Genomic DNA, 23,390 nt, shown 5'->3' with positions numbered 1-23,390 from the left:
AGTACACTAGATGCAAAGATTATGGAAGAACAATGATCATACAAAATGCTCGAAGAGAGGACAGTTTCACAATGTAACCAGTCCAGTAGAACTCAAAATAGGTCAAATAACAGGTCAAAGCTGCATCAGTGAGCCCAGCACTGAAGCTGTCATGGAGGTTTCAGGGGGCATTGTATCACAGATCTGTTTTGGAGAAAGCTTTGGTGCCAAGCATATTTATGTCGTCTGGGACGTAGGCGACTTTTCCAAAATCAGACAAATTACTGGGGTAGAGATGCTGTTCATGACTTTTTACCAGTGACCTCTGACAGTCCAGCCAGTGGCAAAAATAAAAATATTCTTAATGTTTTATAGAAAAATAAAAAGGGCACCCTAAGGGGCACTTTATCATGTTTTATCTATCATAGGTTCATCCAAGAAGGCATTTGTTGAACTCACGGGCACCGGGGAGTACAACGGCATTTGGGAGTTTAGCAAAGCCAAAGTTGCCCTGTGGATTTCTCTGAATTTAATACATGGCTCTTCTTAATGCTGTAGAATGTTCCATTCACTTGAATGGGCCTTCCCAACGTACGGCAGTCAATTATTTTCATGTAATTGACTGCTGCTAAGCATATTTGACCGCTGTCAAGGAAAGTGGCCTTTTTGACTCTGAATCACGTATTTTGTAGCACTCCACGCTCTTGAATCTTTGCTCCGCAAGTAGTCCGGTCACTTATCACCCCAGCGTATTCGGTCACTAAGCAGCGTCAGCTGACTCCTCCTCCTAGGCCACTAGTATGGATGAGTTTCACATTAACTTTAATATTTTTGGAAAATATGGTGATTTCGACTCGTGGCAAAAGGCTGAGTTGTCGTCACCGAGAGAGGAAAGCAGCGAAGAGGGAGAAGCAAAACGGCACAAAGGTTTGGATGATAGAGTTGCTGATAAAATAAAAGCAGATCAGCACAAACTGAATAGCAAAAAGAGCACGGTATGGGCCGTGTCAGTTTCAAAAGACTGGTTCAAGGACTTAAACTTCAGCGGATGATTGATCAGCTGTGTTCTAAAGAATGTTCTGTTCAGCGTCTTTGTCGTCGGCTTGGCGAACTATATTTCTCTGCTGAAAAAACACTATGAATGGTAACAAATAAATTGTAATAAGCAGGATAATGTATGGAAAGGCAGTCATTATCGGGAAAATGAGTCCCGAGAGGACGAACTGGACCCCGACGCGAAGTGTGGTTCATCCCTTACTTATTTCAGGACACACCCTCCCTTGTAACAGGCAGTCTCATGTACATCATCTCGCTGGATGACATGAAACAATAGCTACATTCTTAGCCCAGAGGTACAAATCTATTGTGTTCTAGTTTTAGTTTGACTATTTTTGTATTTGAGTTGTTGATGTATTTTTTTTATTGTTTAGTTTCTATGGATTGCTTTACCAGTTAGTCAGTAAAGGTACATTGAGAACCACACAGATTAATTTGTTCAATGATGACTGAAACTGAACTTTTATTATGAAATGCAAGTTTCTCCTGGAATCCTTCACGAGTTATGTTTAGTTGGCAACAACAGCTACAATACGAAGTCTGCCATCTAACTTGCAAGCGACAGGAGTTCATGTATAAGTTAGCTCTAAGATGCAAACCCTAGAAGGACAACATAGAAGCAAACCCTTTCCTCCAACCTGCAAGAACAGAAATCTGACAGTGGAGATGACATTGAAATCAAGGAAAGAACTTCCTTCAAGATTGGTTCATCATCTACAGAGTTTTCAACAAACAGCACACAAAATCAACCCTTCTTCCCTCATTGACTCGTGATATCAGCTAGGCATAACATAGAATGACATTGTACGGGATCCAAACAGGACTGCTTACCTTTTGCCAATGCATATGCACTGATTTGGTTTGTTCTCTATCTTAACTTCCTGGTTGTGATCTGCTGGTAGTCAAGTTGGCTTCCCCACACAAGTTCAGCTTAGTTATGATTCTCACAGTTTTGTATACAACCAGTCAGCCTCTTCTCTAACCTGCCACTGTTATCCCACACAGATCACAAACACAACCACACACACGGAGAGGAAACTCGAAGCTCTCACTCCACATATTTCTATTGTTTCGCACATCTGTTCATGCCATGTGTGCGGAACATTAAGTGGAACAAAGAAACACACACATACATTCTTTCTGTTATGGACTTAACAAGTGCACACTGCCATACACTCACACTCTCTGAGGAGGCCTCTCTGGAACACAGATACACACACACACACACACAAATCCTTGATCTTTAATTAGGAACATTTAGTTAGATTAATTGTATGTTTTACTCTTTTTATATACATGCTGGTCCATCTAAGAATGGATACTATTAGTTACCTATTAGAGCTATTGTTCGTACTAATTGATATTATTCAGGGTTCAAAATTAGAATTTATGAGACTAAATCAATTAAAGATACAGTTGGTCATTTTTGTTTTATCTGTTAGATTTTTGTTTAATCTCTTAGTATCTTGACAGCATCAATAAATCAACCAAAATAAGCTTTGACAAAAACAGAAAGAAAAAAAAAACCTGGCTGTCGCATCTAATAAGCCAGACCTCACACCCCCTTGCCAGAGAGTGAGTGCAGGTAACTTAGCACATGAATGTATTATTTAGACATTTCTTTAAAAGCGCTACTCAGCCCCGATTCCAATTTTGCACAGTGTTCTTACCCAAACTGTTGTCCTCTACAGCATCACTGTTCCACACCGCCTTGCTTCCCTGATGTTTATTGGCTCTTATCTGGTGAAAGGGCTCACGGTACTGCAACAGAGAACTGAATTTACAAAGAAAGCAAACAACACAATGTGCACCAACACAGTGACATGGCATACCATCTTGGAGAATTATAAAATATAAAGAGATATATTTAGATGGGGAAATTTACTTAATGAATTAAAAGATGGAAGTGGGAATTGAGTGGGTTAGGCAGTCTAGTGAAATGGGAGAAGAAAAGAGGGAGGAATTAGAGAAAACTGTTTGTTTGTAGTTTGTTACTGTAGCAACCCGGTTTTCCCATCGGACAGATAAAGTTTCCTCTGACGGTGATAAACACAATTATGGTCACAGAAATAAGCAGTGCATTTGACCCTTGAAAACCGGTTTGTGATGGATCTATCCTTCAGTAACTGCTGCTGAGCCACGGTACCCGGAACAGTGATCTCAGCTACTGCTCGAATGAAACTGCTCAGTGTCCAGCTGCCTGTACTGGTCAGTGGCAGGTAGGAAACACTGCAGAGCTTTTTTGCTTGTGGCAGCAGTGGTGAAAGGTCGTGTGAAACATTGTCCCCAAGGACCTGTGGAAAGCACACACACATGCTTTCTATTATAATCTTGTACATGAGGCTGAATTTTTAATGTGCTAAACACAAACATCCTCATTGAATCAGTTTCAAGTCTAAAAATCTGCTAACACCACCACAAGGCTGCAATGCGTATTACATTCCACAATACAAAAGGGGGACATACTTTATCAGTCACAAGCTTTATCAGTCATGGACCTGAAACTGATCCTGTTTGAATGTAAAAGATCTGTCTCCAAAGTTACTACTGACTGTATCTGTCAGATTTTTATGCAATGTAGAGTAAAGTATAATATGATTTACAAAGTGTTGTGATTTTAGTGAAAAGTATCTTAAGGAACAAAGTCCACTGGGTCAAATTACAAATGAGCGGACATTACAATGGAATCTGTACTATTTTATGTTTAATAGAAAAAATCACATCATGCTGATGACCTTGCTCGCTACCATCACCTCCTCTCTGACTTCACCTCAACTGCATCCACAGCCAACTCTGCCTTCTACCAGTCAAAGATCAACTCCTCTGCCTCCAACCCAAGGAAACTATTCTCCTTATTCTCTTCTCTCCTCATGTAAAGGCCGCCCAGACTCAGACATACAGCCAGCTGCCTTTATCCGACCACTCTGTTGCCTCTTGTCTGACCCGTTCAGCAGAAATGTTGCATTGAACACACCACTTCAACGTGCTGCCAGCTCAACAGTAGCGTGTACATTCTGCGCTTACATGAGATGCAATAAGGCTCTGGTGTATAAAAAAAGACGCTGGACGAGAGGTTTATGCATGCAAATGCATGCAAATCTCTTTACTTTCGATCAAAACTAAACTTAACTATGTTACACAAAAACAGCTGCATAATAAACATGCAGTGAGGCACTACCAAACGAACACAGATTAATTTGTCCTGAATAGACATAACTCCAAACATACTCCAAAACATGAAAACAGTGAATGACAGAACAGAGTGCATAGAAAAACAAAGCGCACACAGTGTTCCGCCCCTCTCACACACCACGCTGATTCACTAGCACACCACCAATCAGAGAATCCAATGGCTCAGACAGCCGACAGCCAACCACCTCAGACTTCGCATGTTGAATTAGAGCAGACAACGTCCGTGCAGCCCCGTGCAGAGTCTCCCCAAACGCTTCAGATGTCCAACAGTTGGGCCGGTGTGTTCCTGCCTTAAGGGGTTGTTATCAGGGGCGTTGATGGTAGCATTTTTTCTACGAATAACATAAGATAATTGTTTATTTATAACCATGTGTTCAGCTTTGTTCATCTAGTTAAGAGTTTAGCACAGGCAGGGGTCTGAAGATGTTGTTGATGTCATCCAAATGAAGATAAAGATTTAAATGTTTGCTATCGTTCAGGCCGCTCGGTTTACTGAAATAAGAAGTTTTCAGCCAGAGTATAAAGGTCATATAAGATAACGTTAATCTTGTTTAAAATGAAATGTATGTATTATGAGCTTAACATAATTTTTCTGTGATATGTAGATGCATCACTCAATTATTCAGGAAGATGGAAGGCATACAGTGTTCCACTGCCCCCTTTGCTCTGAATATAAGCCCAGCCTGCCTGCCAAGCTCCAGCAGCACCTGGATGTACACATCAGATACGCCATCACATTCAAAGCTATGCAACTTTGTGCGTCTGTGTGTGTTTTTGTGTCTTATTAGTCATTGGCTAATTTAAACATTTTTTTCTTTACTTGCTCTTAGACAAATAAATCTGCAAATATATTTTGAACTGCCGGAGTGGAGGACACGGTCATTGCCCCATGTGTGAAAGAAGCATTATTAGAAGGACAGACATGGAGGGACACCTGAGGGCTTGCCAAGGTGCCACAACATCCTCAGCTGCTGCTCAATGCGAGCCAGAGCCTCGTCCATCAGACACATCTGCTACACCCTCTCCCTGCTTCCACCATCCACCATCCCATACGTCTCCTCCTCTGCAGGATTGACTGTTCCTCCTCCTTATACAGTTTAACAGCATAACGTAAACGTTAAAATGGAGTTCATAAACTGGCACCATAAAAAGCTACTGAGTGTGTGTGTGTGTGTGTGTGTGTATTCCTGACAGGACTGCTTGCATGCTGTGTGTTATGCGTGAAAGATAACTTTATCATTTTAAAAGCTACATAGCTAATTCTTAATGCAGCTTTCTTTCAATTTTAGAAACTTTTCCCAGTCAACAAGTGGACAGTGGAAAGAGACCACTGGTTTGGAAACAGAGGTAATGGTATACACTATTCATATTTTATTTCTAAAGTATAAAAAGTATTCAAAGTACTGTAAAATCATCAACTGACCTTTTTCTTACATCCTAGGGGTTTCCAAGACAGCTGTACAGAAATGACTGTGGCATCTTCATGTTGATGGTAGGAGACATTATTGGTCTTATTTAATTCTTTGTGCTTACAAGATATTAACATAAAATGATTAAAGTTTTATTCATAGTATCCCCTTTACACTGTACTGGATGCCCCTTATGATTTCACTGTTGTAACTTCATTCAAATTAAACTCAAAATCCCTTAATAACATTTAATCTGACATACATGTACAGTGGTGATTACTTTTTCCTTCTTCGGGTGGACATGCCAGTTCTGGAACGCGGTGGTGTGTCATGTTAATGCAGAACTCTGACCCTCGAAGGCGAGAGCACAAAAACGTTGACATTAAATTGACTTGGAAGTGTTCACACTTTATCTCTGTTATACCTGTAAGACATTCATTTTTTTTTCTCTAACTCTTTTTATTTGAGCCATGGCAAAATGTTTGCCCACTGAAAAGACACTTCAAAGGCCATCTTGCACGATGAGGTGTCACCAGTCTTCAGACTGAAGAAGCGGAGGATGGATGACATCACTGAGGTCAGATTATCGGGTGTGCAAATCAGGTACCATAGGTTAGTTTAGAAGTACCCCCACTGGAATGCACAGAGGGACAGAGGGGCTTTTTGATAAGGTGAAGTCAGAGAGGAGGTGATGGTAGCGAGCAAGGTCATCAGCATGATGTGATTTTTTTCTATTAAACATAAAATAGTACAGATTCCATTGTAATGTCCGCTCATTTGTAATTTGACCCAGTGGACTTTGTTCCTTAAGATACTTTTCACTAAAATAGTTTTAACTATTCTTGCCCTGCACATAAGCTGACATTGTTATATATTTAAGCATAGTAAAAATATGGCCTACATGTCTTCTAAAGACCTTCTGGTGTATTATGTATGAGAGTGAGGTGAAACTATACACAGAAATAGCACACAATAAAAAATGCATTTTACATATTACATATTATACAGATTTTAAATATTGCACATAAAATATAAAAATCACAGGCTGATTATGGTTATATGTTGATATGGTTTTAAGTAACTACTCCTGCCCTCCACATGTGCACCGAGGTTGCTTGTATAGTTTAAATATATAGCTTCATCTCTTCAGGTTTACAGTACAAGCAGACACATGAGCTTCTTGTGTCATGAAATACATTTTCCATATTAAATTCAGATGTTTTTACTAAACTAGCCTACTGCTACACTCTTCGTCTTTACAGTTGTAAAGACTGAGGGCAGTCAGACAGCCATGAATCTAGTCTCTCAGTTTCAACAGCAGCAGGTTCCTCATCCTCATCTCATCCCTCATTAAGTGCTGACTGAAAGCTATTATTACAAGTCATCATTTCACATTGAGGTCGCGGACCTCGCGGTAAAAAACAGTTTAAATTGGGAGTGATATTTAGCTCCTTTCCAAGTAAGCTAGCATGACATGTTTGATTCATTTCAATTTCAGAAATGTTTAATTTCTATGATGCTTATGGCTTAAATAAAGCTTAAAAACTGAGCCTGTGACAAACTTCAGAAGACAGTAATGTTAATGCCAGATGAACCACCATCACTTTCAGAGGGTTAAAAGTAGGCCAAGACAGCCAAGAACTCAGGTGAAGAATAATTCCAACTTTAAGATCATGGCAATCAATGAGGCAGCGTATAATTGAAATAAAAATGTCGGTCGAATAGATACGTCAAGTGTATCAGCAGCAGCAGCAGCAGCTGTCGGTCAGCCCCCTTTAAAATAAAATACCCTATAATCCAAATTTATTTCAGAATGATTTGCATATATTAAAAACAGTTCTTAAATAAAAAAGAGCATATGTATGTGTATAATATAGTTCAAATTAAGCTATCACTAAAATAGAATATTTGGTCAGTAGCTTGGGACTCTCAGGGGGCTTTGCAGTTGGAACAGAGGAGAAAATTCCTGCTGCATGCAGACTGTGTGACTCAATACAACTCTCAGTACAATCAGAGAAATGTTTGTATTTTCTGGAGATCAGAGGATTACATTGCAATGACCGTATAGCCCTTATATATGTATTTTTCCATCCCAAATCCAACTCATCCCAACTCATATGGCATATGAAGATACTGGGTTGCATCATCACTTTAAGAACTTCATTTACTAGCAGGGCAGTAAAAAGAACTGAACATGAATTGACAAAAGGCAGCTCCCAAAGTAAATGCACATGTGCCAGGTCTGAGAGTCTCCTGTTCAGTCAATTGTCCCTGGACTGATAGAAATCAAAAATAAACCCAGCTCATGGACAATGGTGGCTGTTCTGTCAGCTCAGCTTCTGTGTTCTCCACCAGGTCTTACCTGGATACCATCAAAAGTGAGCGCTCAGTGCTGCCGCTGTAAACGGTGTGTAAATGAAAACAGACGAAAGCCCCTGAAAGCCACAAACCCTCCTCTGCTGGACTCAATCCCAAGTGAAGGTGAAAGTGAAGACAGACGCAGTGCAGACTGTATGAATTCCTTCTGCACCTGTCCTCCTTTTAAGTTAAATCAGTATGACGCGGTGATAAAAGCATAACGGAGGAGCCTCAAATCCACTGAGTAATGTTTAGCTGACTCCTCACGCATGACCTTTTGTTTTAGTCGCTCACATTCTGAATTATTACCATAGGCTGATAATAGCCTGGGTTCATGAGGAACAACAGAGCACACATGGATCACTGTATATATAAACTCCACTGCCTTTAGAGGCTATTCAGTTGCTTCACACATGTCCTTGAAACAGCTGGAGCCGCCATGGAGCCTGGTGGTCCACTGGAGACTGGGTTTTTAGAAACAGGATAGCGGCTTAATACTGTAAGTAAATAGACAACCAGATGTACATTTTGTACTTCAATTCAAAAAAGTGCCAACATTTGTAATATCAGATCTATTTCGAGGCATATCCTTTCCAAACAAGTCTGTGTTAAAGACAAACACATCATAGCTGACATGGATGCCTCAAATTCAATACTGTCCAACATTTAAAGGCATAAAACAGACTTGCTCTGTGGTGCAGGTCAACAATTCTTTCACATTTTGGCCATGAGCAATACATTTTTATAATATAAAAAATAAACATTAAAAATATCAAAACCGGAATAAAATAGAATCAAAGGTGGGTTCCAGCTTTCTGTGACGCTGAAATCTTTAATGATTACATTGACTCAAACATGACCATGTTTATAAAACAACTCCAACAGTATTATATCACAAAGAAAAAAGTGATAAAAAGATAAAAGGAGATAAAAAGTGTAACACTACAGATATGCTCTTTTCACTGGTTTAAAGTGGGCGGGGCTCGGTCATAAAAAGGTGATGTCATACACTTCAGGCAGCAATTACAGTTTAGCAACAACTGAATCAGAATGTGATGCCAGTTGGTGGGTTGTTTGGTTACTGTCATTCAAATCTAGTGCCCCACTCCCTACTGTCCTGATGAAGCCAGCTTTATTCTATTAAATGACAGATCCAGATGTTTTTAAGACGATTAAAGTTATTGAGGGATGAGTATTTCAACATTTGAGGATACTTGAGATGAAATTCCGGGGCTTTAATTTAAATGTACTACAAGGAACTTTTATCTGGTTCAGAAACAGTCTCAGTTTAATACTGTTGCCACTCTGTGACTAAATGAGACCTTCAGTGAGAAGACTGTTTTTTATAACGTAGCTGAACACACCAAACATATTTGCTCCCGACCTCGTCCAAGACTCTCCAAACGCTTCAGATGTCCAACGGTTGGGCCGGTGTGTTCCTGCCTCAACAGCCTGAGGAAAGATGCTGCCTGTAGTCTGTTGATTCAGCAGCAGACACTTCTGACACTTCTCATCATAACAGCTGGTTTATATAATAACATTTGATGTTGGCCTTGCTGAGGCATATCTTGCTGTTGGCTTATTATTATGAGGACATAGCATTTGGGAATTTTGATAACTTTAGCCCCCTCAAGAAAATTACTATTGCCAAGCAATTGATTCATTAGCTGTAGGATTACACGGAAAAAAAAAAAGTTACTTTGTCTCACCATTATCATATCACAGTTTGTAATCTCATATAGCCAAAAATAGACACATTAAGTCATCACTAACTGCTGCATACAGCAGAGAAAGAAAAATAGTATTAAAGACATGTTTTGTCTTTCATTCACTCTTCTCCAGATGAATGCATTACACAAGGCGGTCTGTCTTTATACTGGGACCCTCTCAGCACATTTTGATATCTGGTTAACAAACAAAATAATCTAAATAGCACGTGATTATTATCATGCTCATTCATTTAGTTTAGTATGTATTTAAACTTATCTAGTCATCTTTCAATTTTCATATAAAATGGGTTAATCAAGTACTCTAAAGTACTCTAGTACTCAAGTACTCTAAGTACTATAAAAGGATGAAAAAACATGCACTCACAACAATTAAGAAATAATATAACGACCAGCAATGGGTTGCCAGCTATGCGTAAATTCAAACGCTCTACTAATATTTTAAAGGTGCCGATGTTTGAACTATTTCAGGCGGTGAAACCTGAAAAATTGAGGATGAGAAGGAGTGAATTTTATCAGCAGTTTTTCATCTAAATTTGACATTACACACAATGTAATAGTGTATAGTGTAAGCCTAAAAAACAACAAGCTACTATTCATAACAGTTTGTGAGTGTCGTCTCATTTAGGGCTTGTGATATTGTTACAACTTCAGAATTGCCATTTTCTATGACAAAATGTTGGTTAGTTTCACCAGAGTGGTTAAGTTGTACCTTACGTCTCTGTGGTACAACCAATCACCAACACAATTTTAGTACAAATTATTGTTTAGTGTGGACTTTACACTCTAACTTATGACAGAACTTAGCATAGGTGGTGCAATAGGATGTATTTATTGTCTTTATACCAAAGTATGTGCAAACTGAGGTAGCTTAACTGTACAGGGATATAACAGTGCAAGGTGGAAGTCTATGGGAGGCCACACTGGAGGCAGCACTAGGGCCAGCAACAGGGTGGGATTGGTGCATGAGGCAAGGTGGAAAGTTCAGCAGGGGTGGAAGTCTGGCAGGTGCTGGCTGGGCAGCTGACTGAGGAAGTGGAGGCTGGTGAGGCATCAGCTAACCCAGGAGCTACAGGGATGACATCTGTTCCATGAAGAGGCTTAGCACCAGGAGGTGTGTTGGCCAACCCATAAAGAGACAAGACGCTGGCCAGCCCAGGAGGAGTCTATACCATAAGATTCTTAAGGATGAATGAGAGTCTGGGACACCGGGAGGTAAGTCTCTGCTGGGTTCATGACTGGTTGAGTCATTCTGTCACAATAAAGTTGAGAGGGTGGACCCAAATGCAGTAGATGTCAGACAGGAAGGTCATTGAATGATGTTTTATTAAGGACAGCATGACCAGGGACATTCAGTAGATGACATGACAAAAACTGAACCAAAGTTATAGTTATCTTTGTTGTACATTTGGATTTGGCTTGGTTTTTCCTATCAAAAGTAAAACAAGGAGTTAATGTTACCTGTAGATATCTTAGTCAAGATAAATCTGATTCCAGCTGCTGTAATAACTCTTGATGATCATATCAGATAAGAATATATGAAGACAAAGAAAATGAGTCAGATTTGACAATGCTTGTCTTGCTTGAGTAACTGCATCCCTCTCCCTATTGCTCATCATGGGGCCCACTGAGGGTAGTTTATAGCATTTGGTTTGGATATCATTCTCACTCTTTAACAATCTGTACCACAGCTCTCTTGGCAGGAGACTGACAAGCAATGTGTTTATTTGCCACTACCATGTTCCAACTGTAATGTTCTCCCCAAATGACCCAAGCAAAAGGAGGATACATGCCAGAAGTTAAATAAACCACTCCTGCTGTGTGTTAACAAACTAACTTTCTTTAAGACCACTGTTGAGCTGGAAGTGTGGATCCTCAACATGGAAACCAGAGAGCAGGTTACATCCCCTTAAACATTTAAAATATTAACCATAATGCCATTGTGTCACACAAACCAAGGCTTGTAACTATGACAGTAGACAACTATCCCCCCGCCACCTCCCAACACCTCTACCAACCACAAACAAACCCAGAGAGTGAGCTCACTGTCCCATAGCAACGGCAGAGTTGAGCTAACAGTGCTGCTAGTAGAATCAGTGTTTGGGTGTGGATCCATATTCAGAAGAGCATTACAAAATGGGATTTCATTCAACTCTGCATATATGAATCCTCAGGGAGCCCTGCTGAAAGACTTGTATGTCTACATGAAAGCAGGTAAGAGCAGTCACAGAACTTGAATCATTGCGGGAGAGTTGTTGAAAGGCAGTGTAATGAAGTGTAACCCTAACTCTAACCGCACACACATGCTTTCTGTTAAAACACTGTTGATAACCCTGCTGTCCAACTGACTGAAACTAAATGGTCGAATCAGTTCCAGTGCTGTGTGACCTCAGCTTTTCTTAAAATATGTCAGGCTGTTAAAAAGTGCTGGCTGTGTGAGCTGTTGTGCAGTCCTGTCCTAGGAGTACATGATCTCATAGAATTGTGTATAGACAGCACACCACATTTAAGAACATTTCATTTGTCAAGTCAGATACGTTAAGCTTTTTCGCATGCCATTTTATAGCTTCTGCATTTAAGAGTTTTGGGCATGCAGTAAGTCAAGTGATGTCTGTCATGTGACCTTCATTGTCATGGTCACAATAATAATCACACATTAATGTTTGTCAAAGGGTTTTCACTCCTGTTTTGCACTGAGGCAGATTGACACACAGACTGACGGGTTATAATGGATGCCGTTGATCTTTTTGGAAGACCTGTCCTATATCGCCTCTGATCGGTTGGTTTTGTTTGTTGCATTCTCTAACTTGGCTCAAACTGCTAACTCACTCAGTGGCTTGGGTTCTGGTGGTTTATAAGCTTTAGTTTTGTGGGCAAACATATCGATCCCTTCGGCCTCTTTTCCAGTCTTCTACTGCTCCTCTCGAGGTCACTCTTGTTGGAAAGGCGGACAGGCTTCCCTTTTCCACCACTCTGCCAGTAAGATCTACCAGCACTGAGACGCTGCATCAGCTGCATTTCTGACTGTTTGCTTAAAACAAACATGAGAAAAACACAAGCACAACCCATCTTAAATGTTATCAAATGCATTTTAACATTTGATATAAAATTGCTACCGACCAATTCAATATATTAATTTCAAAATAAAGTTTCAAAACTAAATGCAATGTAATCTTTAATGCAAAATAATTAAATATATTTAATTCTAAAAGTATGTATCATTACATAATTTAAATTGTTCAAATTGTTCTGTGGAAAGAATTTGTCAGTTGGAAAAGTTTTCGCAAAACAGCGTTTTCATGTGGACGGCCCCTCAGTGTGTGATGGACTGACTCAGACTCTTTGGTGATTGTGCTTGGTGACTTTAACAAAGGTAACCTCAGCCATGAACTACCCAAATTCAAACAGTTCATTATATTCTGGGTCACTGCTACACCACAGTCAGGTTGCAAATGGAGGATGCATTCAAGAGTTGGGACAGGGACAGGTTTAAGAAGTTGAAGTACAGCTTTAGCAAGGCAGTGGGAGAAGCTGAACAATGGTACACTGAGAAACTCCAACACCAGTTCTCAGCTAACGACTATGGTTCTGTCTGGAAGGGGCTCAAACAGATTACAAACTACAAACCTAAACCTCCCCACTCCATCTTGGGACTTGCAAATTGCAAATAAACTTAACAACTTCTCCTGTCTCTTTGAGGCCATGTCCACACGTACCAAAACGATCTTTTTTTCCCCTGTCGGATGGCATTGTTTCAAGAATATGTGCATCCAAATGGATCCATTGTAAATGACTCAACGCACTGTAATTCATATTCCAGGCCTATAGGTGGGGTTTGAAATTCACCAAAAACAGCGAAGAGACGGATCATGCACATCAAGCTTGCGCACTGTTAACAGACAATAGAAGGAGTAAGCCATTCGTGATGGATCTCAAATGATGTGGCGTATGCTGTTGTCCATAATCCTTTTTCGCTCAGCGTAGTGGCAAAGCAACATAATACTTTGCCCTAGTGACCCTAATTAGTGGGGCAGCTTAGCTAGAAATTATATAAGGATTGTGCATTTTATGATACAATTGTCAAATTTGATACACTTGTAACCAAAGACATATAGAACAAAATTAGATGTGAGAGCACGACAAAGTTTCAATGTGACCGCCTGTTTTGAGATTAAATTTCACATTAACAATAGATAATAAGTGATAGAAACATGAAATTTGGTACAATTATAGCCAGAGAAATGGGGAAACTGTAGAGGGATCAATACTTTTCAATATGGTGGACATTTTTCAAAATGGCCACGAGTGACAACTGTTTTTAGATAAAAATTCATATTAACAACAGATAATAAGAGATAGAAGCATCAAATTTGGTAGTTATGCTCAAAGACACAAAGGAAAATACAGATATAGACCCATCATACATTTTTAATATTGTGTATATTCACATTTCCATGAACTAAAATTGTCCTAAATAGAGTCGATGTCAAAGCACAACCAGGGTACACTGGTGACATCACTGCTGTGAAACTCAGCATGGGGTTCAGTGACAGCTAATACACTCTGCTTTATAAAGCATCATTTATTTGTGGTAGTTTAGAGATAGTTTAGTGGTAGTGTAGTTTAGTTTCCTAAATGCTATCTAATGTTAGCCCCACATCTAGTTGTTGATGACATGATGTAGTTAGATAGCTGCACCTGAATAGACAGAAAGTGCCAGCGTGGGAGAGCCGAACCAAGGGTAACAGGCCTTTAAATGACTTTCATTTAGTTATCCGGAAGGTGTACAGATCGCACAGGAATTAAATGTCAAAGGATGAACCATCAGACTAGGTGTAGGGTAGTTATCACATCTGAACCTAGTTGTATCCCATATGTACTTTAATCTATGTGCTAAAACGAAAATGGAAAAGAACTTTAAAGTTGTGAATCTTGTTGATCAAAGGTCTACATCTAAGACAGACTGGAATCTCTGTGCAATATGTCAGGAAGTCAAAGCAGAAGAAGCATTGACATTTTCACCTTACTCTCAGAGGCTCTGCTCAGGGAATTTGTGCTGGAAGACAAACAGCTTGTTGTCACAAATGATGTAGATGTCCTCAGTAAGCCACCACTTCAGTAAGCCACCACTTCCTGATCTGTCTTCAATTGCTCCATGTACACACAAGGATGCTGACAATAGACTGTTATTACATGTGGCCCATGCAGCAAGAAATGGCCATCAGCAAATCATGATACTAACTGTTGATACTGATGTTGTGGTACTGGCTGTGGCAGTTGCTCAGGGTCTCCAGCCAGAAGATGAGCTATGGATGGGAGGATCCTAAGGCATTCTCAGGCCAGCCGAGTGACAGAGTCACTCCGGCGTGTCCTGGGTCTTCCTCAGGGTCTCCTCCCGGTGGGGCATGCCAGGAACATCTCCCGAGGAAGGTGTCCAGGGGGCATCCAATACAGATGCCCGAGCCAACTCAGCTGGCTCCTCTCGATGTGGAGGAGCAGCGGCTCTACTTCAAGTTCCTCCTGGGTGACAGAGCTCCTCACCCTATCTGTAAGTGTGCGCCCCACCACCCTGTGGAGGAAACTCATTTCGGCCGCTTGTATGCGGGATCTTATTCTTTTGATCACGACCCAAAGTTCATGGCCATAAGTGAGGGTAGGAACGTAGATTGACCGGTAAACCGAGAGCTTCGCCTTTCGGCTCAGCTCTTTCTTCACCACGACAGACCAATACAATTGCAACGATCCACCTGTCAATCTCACGCTCCATCCTTCCCTCACTTGTGAACAAGATACTTGAACTCCTCTACTTGAGGCAAGAACTCTTCTCCAACCCAGTGTGAGCAAGCCACCTTTTTCCGGTCGAAAACCATGGCCTCAGACTTGGAGGTGCTTATTTTCATCCCAGCTGCTTCTCACTTGGCTGCAAACCACCCCAGGACATGCTGGAGGTCCTGGCTCAAAGGACCAAGCAAGACAACATCGTCCACTAAAAGCAGAGATGAAATCCAGTGGCTCCTGAACCAGACCCACTCGGGCCCCTGACTGCGTCTAGAAATTCTGTCCATGAAAATAATGATCAGAACTGGTGACAAAGGGCAGCCCTGCCGGAGTCCAACATGCACCAGGAACAGGTCTGACTTACTGCCGGCAATGCAAACCAAGCTCCTGCTCTGGTCGTACAGGGTCCACACGGCCCTCAGCAGAGGGCCTCCGACCCCGTACTCTTGTAGCACCTCCCACAGAATGCCACGAGGGACACAGTCAAATGCCTTCTCCAAGTCCACAAAACACATGTGGCCTGGTTGGGCAAACTTCCATGAACCTATGAGCACCCTGCGGAGGGTACAGAGCTTGTCCAGTGTTCCACAGCCAAGACGAAAACCGCATTGTTCCCCCTGAATCCGAGGTTCGACTATCGGTCAAATTCTCCTCTCCAGTACCCTGGGAAAGTCTGTTCCAGGGTACTGGAGAGGAGAATTTGGCCGAGGCCAAGGAGTCTTATCCCCAATAGTTGGAACACACCCTCCGGTCCCCCTTCTTGAACAGAGGGATGACCACCCTGGTCTGCCAGTCCAGAGGCACTGTCCCTGACTGTCACGCGATAATGCAGAGACATGTCAGCAAAGACAGCCCCACAACATCCAGAGACTGGACTGACTGACTGCAGGATTCTTTATCTTATTAGTTTGTATCCAGCCACTTTTACCTTGATTTCAGCATGTCTAAAAGCATGCACGGAATATCATGATACTATTTCTATCAGACTGTGTAATTTAGTCAATATGCAAAAAGGAAGATAACTATATATATTTACTGGGGTAGTCTCTGCATTGGCTTTGAAAGCTGAGCCTTAAGCAAACTACACTGCCCCATTTTATCTTTTAACATGGTTACTCAATACCATCGGTTATGTTGTGTGAATTCCTATGCAATGAAAATTGTCCAGTTTGGGGTAAAAAGTTATTTTCAGAACACACATTGAATGCTTTTTGTTTCAGATTAACGCTTCAAGCTTATATTCACAACCAACAACAGACAGTAAATTTGATATTCTCATGGTATACACAGAAGACAAAAAAATAGTAGGTTACATATTGCGAAGGTCTAAACAACCTCTCCAGTCATTAGGCCTCATTTACCCCAAGTAACCGCTGTAATCAAAAAACTGTTTTCACTACCTTCATAAGTATGTGGTGTGGCATTCATTTTCTTAGATACCAGTCATTTTTCCTTTCTTAATTAAAACAACCATCCACATTTTATGGGGATAATGGGGATTTATGGGGTTGTCAACTTGCATGGTAGCCTCTGTCACCAGTGCATGAATATGTGCGAATGCTGACCTGTGTTGTAAAGTGCGTTGAATAGTCAGTAAATCTAGAACTGTGCTGTATGAATGCAGTCCATTACACTATTGCCCAGCTCACTAAGTGGCTTGGTGAGAATGAAGGTTAAAGGTTCATGTAGTTGTCATTTTATGACAGCAGGGTTATAAAACAAGTCACTTTATGCGAAGATTTTATAGAGTGCTCATGAGTCGTACAGTCTAAGGAGTAAAACTGCTCTGTAGTCTGGTGGCATGGCTTGCTTCTGTATCTTTTGTCAGAGGCAGCAGGGTGAACAAATTCTGGCCATGTAGGTGTAGTCTTTTAGTATCCTTTTGGTTTCTGTGTCCTTCCTGTCCTGTGCCGTGATAAACAGTGCCAGTTTGGGATTTTTTGTCATGAGTCTCTTCGTCTTCTAGGTAAAGAAAATTGAAAAATGCGTTTGCGTTACACCTTAATAAGAAATTATTTTGTTTTTTCCTTTTATCCCCTGTCCTTCCTTTGACCCATCTGTATATAACAGCTTGAAATGCAGGAATAGCTTCCTGTATGCTGAGCGAGTAATCTTCAGGCCAGGCCATGTGGTTGACACATTACTTGAACATACTGAATCCAATGTAAACCCTGGTTTCACTTAGTGGATGCAAACAATGGAGCAAACTTTTTTTTAAGAATGTTTCAGCTCCATAAAAACAAATTCAATGCAGATTCTAAACAGATAGTTTGAATTACTTTCCTTATGAAATATATTCCTCCCATATTTCAAGAACCAAATATGCAGGGAACACCCTATTATAAAATGTCACTATCTCAAGCTTAGAAATCCATACCCAGGCCCATGAAGTTGGTGACGTATTGCCTTTCAGCTCAACAATGCAAGCAAACTTGTATGTACTGTGAGTCACACAGTATTTCTATCTTACTAGACTTACTTACTGACTGTGCACCATGTGTCTTTGCAGGAAAACATGTTGGACATGAGATGAATGAGAGGAGGAAGCATCAGGCAGAGTGTGGTGCAGATAAAAGTGTGTATGTTCACAGCGAGCAGTGGAGAAATATCAAGTCCAGACCCTTTCATGAGAACACTGTGTTCACTCTGCCTCCACTCAGACCTCAGCCCTATGGAGATAAAGGGCTTTACTTCAGAGGCTCTGAGCTCCTGGGCCTGCAAGGTGACAACATGCTGTCTGTCACTGTACCCTCAAATTGAATGATATGACATAATACTATGTTATTCCATGTCATCATTGCATTATATACATTGCATACAATTATTACATGCCATAATTGTCCCGTCATGCTGGCCTCTCATTGTTTCTGTCACAGTGCAGGGATTCTGCTGTCCCCTCCAGCAGAGGCCCAGCACTGGGAGGATAATACATGGGGTGACACCACTGAGCAGAGAGGGAGGAGATGGGAGTCTGACATTGCTAAGCAGTCTCAAGGAAAGGCTGGAGAGCAGAGTGAAACCAGCATCAAGGTCCAGGAATGGGAACAGACCCGAGAAGACCCTGGAAGATGGAGCTCCCACTGTGAGCCATCACAGAGATCCAGTCAGGGAGACAGCAGGTGAACAAATCACACTTGTTCATGTGTTCATATCCATGCATCCTGTGCTAGCTGATGAATAATTTTCACTATACAGCTTGGGGACCTCTACTTTGTGATATCTAATTTTGTAGGATATGGCATTTTGGCAAACAACCAAATTAGGCCCTGCTGATTGATCAGTAATGATTCTGGTTTGCTGTACATGCAGAGCCTGCATGTCATTGTCCGGTCAAAATGTTTTGCTCAGAGAGCAGACAACAGTCTTTGAAATGTTTATCATAGCAGCAAAACATGGTTAAACATGCGTTGTCTGACTGAACTCATTTAATATTACATGTACATAACATGTACATGTTCTTGTACATAAAATGCAGGTGTAGACACTTAAGTGTTTTGGTCAGATTAAGTTCAGTGTACTTAAAACAACTTATTGTAGGTTGTACAATGTGTCAGGAAGCCATGTTGAAGCTATGCATTTGAAGTTTTCTAAAAACTGACAATCCAACACTGTTTATTCAAATAAACATGTAATGTGCTATGAGGACCTGATGAAGTGTTATAAGGATTTATTGATATCAGTCAGAATATTCTGTCACCTAAGTAATCAGTGTTGATGTTTTGCTCTGATTATGTACAGCGTGTCCACAGGAATCCACTTCATTTACACATTAGCTAAAGTTAAATCTCTCAAGTGAAATCACAGACAACAGAATTAATTCTTATTTTAGGAATCTAATCAGATCATCTGATATAATCAGTTGTTTAGTTTGGCAGATAGGTTAAACTGTTCTTCAAATGATGGACAAAGCCTACTGTAAAACTGACAGAGAGGAAAGACGTATTCAGATTACAACGCATTTTGACTTAAATACAGTGTGGGATAATACTAAAACATTTCCTGAAATAGCTAGCATAGCTGCTATGTACACTGCATGTAAACTAGCGCCGTTTAGCTTGATGCTAACACACAATGGGATTCACCATTAACGTGCTAACGGAAATTAGCATCGCGATCGCGACCATAAACTCTAAACACAAAATATACATTTACTTCCTATACTGGCCAGCTACGGCAATTCAAAAGGTCAAAGTTAAAACACAAATTACCCACTGGGTCAAACTACTGCCACCTCCTGGTGGAAACATTACATGCACTGTGGGGGCAGCACATCAGTCAATAGTCAACATCATCTCTATTGTCTACTTCTATATAGTTTTAATATTGACTCTGCCCACTCATAATGAGGACAGAACGCTGCTATTTACTCACACTACTAACCACTTGAAAGGCCTTTTTGATCAACAAACACAATAGCGTATCTGCCTATAATCCTCCATAATCAGATCCAGACAACATGCATGTATGAATTCTTCCTCTGGCCTTGGGCAGGAACAGCTGTGCTTATTAGTGATGATTCAAACAAATAATCCGATTGCATTGCCAGCTGACATAAAAGTTTCTTTGTTTTTTCATTCTCTTTGTATTATTTGGACTGCGGGCAGTGTATGTTTTTGCTGCAGTTTGGGTAATTGCCTTTTGGATATCCTCTAGTGATAAGCAGCCACAGTTGTTCTGATGTAGTTATGCTCCATATATCACCCAGTCCCAGATTGTAGTGTTTGGACTGTTGGCAAGCTGTGAATGACATCTGCAGCATGGATGTGACTGAATTCAAAGCTGCATCTCTAACTGTGACTGAGTCTTTGAAACACACTCTGCTCACAGAAACCCCCACAAGCCCCTGCAACAAAGAGAGACAGGCTCATCAAGGACAGCCCGGCACCACAAAAGTTTCTGAACTCCATCTGTATCTGCCTTCATCACTCGACGATGATGAGGAGCAGGACGCTGAGACAGAGGAGAAGAGGTATAAGTTCTGGTGGTGTTTGGCGTGTGGAGGCCGTTGCAAGACATAGGAGATCAACCATCTGCATCACTTTCATGAACTGTTCCTCAGATAATATCTTTCACGTCACATCTGTGGTTTCCAGTTTCCTTTCCAAAAACTGGAACAGAGCGCCAGAATAAGTCTCGGGAGTGATGTCAGATGGAGGGTGGGGAAACAAAAAATATTTTCCCAAGTAATTGGGAACAACTGCAGTACATGTAAAGGCATGCCCACTGGGGCAAGTGGGATTTGTTATGTCCATAGAATCATTCTGTGTAACAAAAAAGTCAAAGAGGATGAAGCTACAGGGTGTTCTTTGAAAGAGTCCTGTAAACATCAATATAGAGACAAAAAATGAGATGAGACAAATGAAATAAATAAACCTGAAAGGGTTTTGCATATTGATAAAGCTGCACTGATCAACACTAATAAACCTCAGAGGTCTATCAACCTGCTTCTGCAGTTCCCTTTAGCTCTACTTAGATTTGTATGGTCTTTCTCATTGTTTGGGTTTTGAGGGTCACATTCTTACTATTTTGGTTCAGTCTCAGAATGAGACAGATATTTCCCATGAGCAGTGGAGACCAAAGTGAGAGTGAATATTGGACACTCATTAGCTGGACACAATAGGGGTTAATGAAACAATGTTGTGTTACAGCGTGTTGTGCTGCCACATATTGGGAAAAAACGTAATTTTAAGTTGACTTCAAAGGGGCACTATATAGTTTTAGAGAAGAAATGAAAACTCTAATTTTAATATTTACTGTATTAATGATGTCTTAATACAGCTTTAGAAATCTGTATTTCTTTTTCTGTAATTTAATAAACCAGCTGCACTCAGAGGGAAATAAGATCCCAGAACTCTGTTTGAACTAGAAAGGTGGCAGGGTCCGCCACATATAAACAAAGTAAAACAGTATCAATTGTTTTATCCGTTGACGTCTGTTTGTGTGTTCAGGTAATTCAGTCATGGAAAAAAGAGAGTTTGTTAATTCAGTTGTTTTGCTTAAGACAATCCTCTAAATGTGTGGGTTTGAGAATGTGAAGAGCAGATTAAAGCATATGCTCTAATTTAAACTATTTTAAATTTAAACTACTAAAATACAGAAGTTAAAACCATTCTTAGTTTCATACCTGTATGTCCTGTACATAGATCGATGACATATTTGGCCAAAACTGGAAGCTGCTGGAAACAAGCTGTCTTAAGTTGTAATGTGTTTATGGGCGTGATTACTACATCAATACATGTGAAGTTTCTGTGTTCCTTTCAGGACTACAGCAGAGGAGACTAGCACTCAGGGATCTCTGGTCCAACCAAAGAGCACAAACCGTCCCAACCCATCACACACCAGTCAAGACTGACTTAACAGAGGACCTGACACAGCACACCTTCTGATGTCCTCACATCTGAGCACTCTGTGAACAGCTGTGATGTACAAGTACAGAGGACAGCAGAGCTCAGCGAAGACAACAGATTGAGAAAATGTAACTATTAAGAACCTCCACATGGGCAGGACAGAGAAGAGAGATGTGAAAACAGACCTCTTCTGATAAGATTTGCAGCTGTCCACAGACCCAGGCCCTGCATAGTATGCATCTAGTTCAAATTTAAACTTAGTGTGTAGCTGGATAATGTATGGTCACTGTGCTCCTGAGAACAGAGTTCAGAGAACTGTCAACCTCACTGTAAAGCTTTGTTTATGTCCAATGCAGCTTCCCTGGCACAAAGGTGTGTGCACCAAGTGACTTCATCATCAGATCAGATCAGAATTTCCTTTATTTGTCCCGCAAACGGGTAAAGTTCTTCATCACAGCAGCCAAAGGACAGTAATATTGTAATAAACAATAATAATAGTAAAAAATGAACAATATAATAAAAAGGTAAGGAATAGAAATAGACTCATATACATTGTATATACATACTGTTTTTTACACTGTGAACAGTGTAATTGTAAGCAGTGTGGCAATAGGTTATTGAATAAATAATAAGAAAATAGATTTTTTTCCATTTATTATACAGGACAGTTTAACAGTAACATTAAGTTACTGACTCAGTTTGCTGGTTTCCAGCAGGTTCCTGCTCTGCAGAACTAATTCCAAATTCCAGGGCGTTCCTGTAACCATCGTAACTCACGGTGCCAGAGGGCGGGGAGAGATGCTGAATGAAGCCGTTTACACACATACACTGCAGACAAAGTCCAGACTATAGTTATTATTTCACACATGTAGCACTCAACAGAAGACTCTCCATGTCAGACAAGTTCTCACGTCTTGACTAAACTCAAAAACTATTTGATAGCGTAGCAGCGACAAATCCTTGCTAGCTAAGCAGCTAAACTTTAACGCCGCTCCGTGTTTAGATCCCACCTTGTGTGGGTCACTACATTGTCTATATCTGTCTATCTATCTATATATCTATCTATCTATCTATCTATCTATCTATCTATCTATCTATCTATAAAATCTATCTATCTATCTATATATATATCTATATATCTATCTATATCTATATCTATATATATATATATATATATATATATATATATACGTCTCTATATCTATCTATCTCTCTATATATCGCTATATCTCTCTATCTCTCTCTCTATATATGTCTATCTCTCTCTATATATATATCTCTATATCTATCTATCTCTCCATATCTCTATATCTATCTATTTCTCTATATATCTCTATATCTATCTATCTCTCTATATATCGCTATATCTATCTATCTCTATATATATCTCTCTATCTATCGATCTCTCTCTATATATCTCTATATCTATCTATCGCTCTCTATATATCTCTATATCTATCTAGCTCTCTCTCTCTATATATATATCTCTATATCTATCTATCTCTCTATATACGTCTCTATATCTATCTATCTATCTATCTATC

General features: G+C 40.3%; 1 protein-coding gene and 1 long non-coding RNA gene across 2 annotated transcripts; both read left to right on the top strand.

Annotated features, from left to right (window-relative positions):
- Positions 1–5,447: 5,447 nt before the first annotated feature.
- Positions 5,448–6,194, top strand: LOC119020026. Its single transcript, XR_005075214.1, has 3 exons — positions 5,448–5,574; positions 5,669–5,719; positions 6,105–6,194. It is a non-coding gene; the product is annotated as an uncharacterized LOC119020026 (long non-coding RNA).
- Positions 6,195–11,783: 5,589 nt separating this feature from the next.
- Positions 11,784–22,438, top strand: LOC119019838. Its single transcript, XM_037098745.1, has 5 exons — positions 11,784–11,935; positions 18,009–18,221; positions 18,376–18,618; positions 20,327–20,468; positions 21,761–22,438. Exons 1-5 carry the CDS (start codon positions 11,884–11,886, stop codon positions 21,849–21,851), a joined length of 741 nt encoding a protein of 246 aa, XP_036954640.1. The 5' UTR covers positions 11,784–11,883; the 3' UTR covers positions 21,852–22,438.
- Positions 22,439–23,390: the final 952 nt, after the last annotated feature.

Source organism: Acanthopagrus latus, chromosome 5 (assembly GCF_904848185.1).
Source record: "Acanthopagrus latus isolate v.2019 chromosome 5, fAcaLat1.1, whole genome shotgun sequence".
NCBI lineage: Eukaryota > Metazoa > Chordata > Actinopteri > Spariformes > Sparidae > Acanthopagrus > Acanthopagrus latus.
The sequence above is the reverse complement of the archived record's forward strand: the minus strand, read 5'-3'. Positions and strand labels throughout refer to the sequence as shown.

Bases quoted from the DNA above. Each gene is read 5' to 3' on its own strand.
- LOC119019838 (XM_037098745.1), top strand. From the start codon at position 11,884: ATGAATCCTCAGGGAGCCCTGCTGAAAGACTTGTATGTCTACATGAAA. The intron at 11,936-18,008 runs GTAAGAGCAGTC...GTGTCTTTGCAG, and splicing joins GTATGTCTACATGAAAGCAG to GAAAACATGTTGGACATGAG. The intron at 18,222-18,375 runs GTGACAACATGC...TTTCTGTCACAG, and splicing joins TGAGCTCCTGGGCCTGCAAG to TGCAGGGATTCTGCTGTCCC.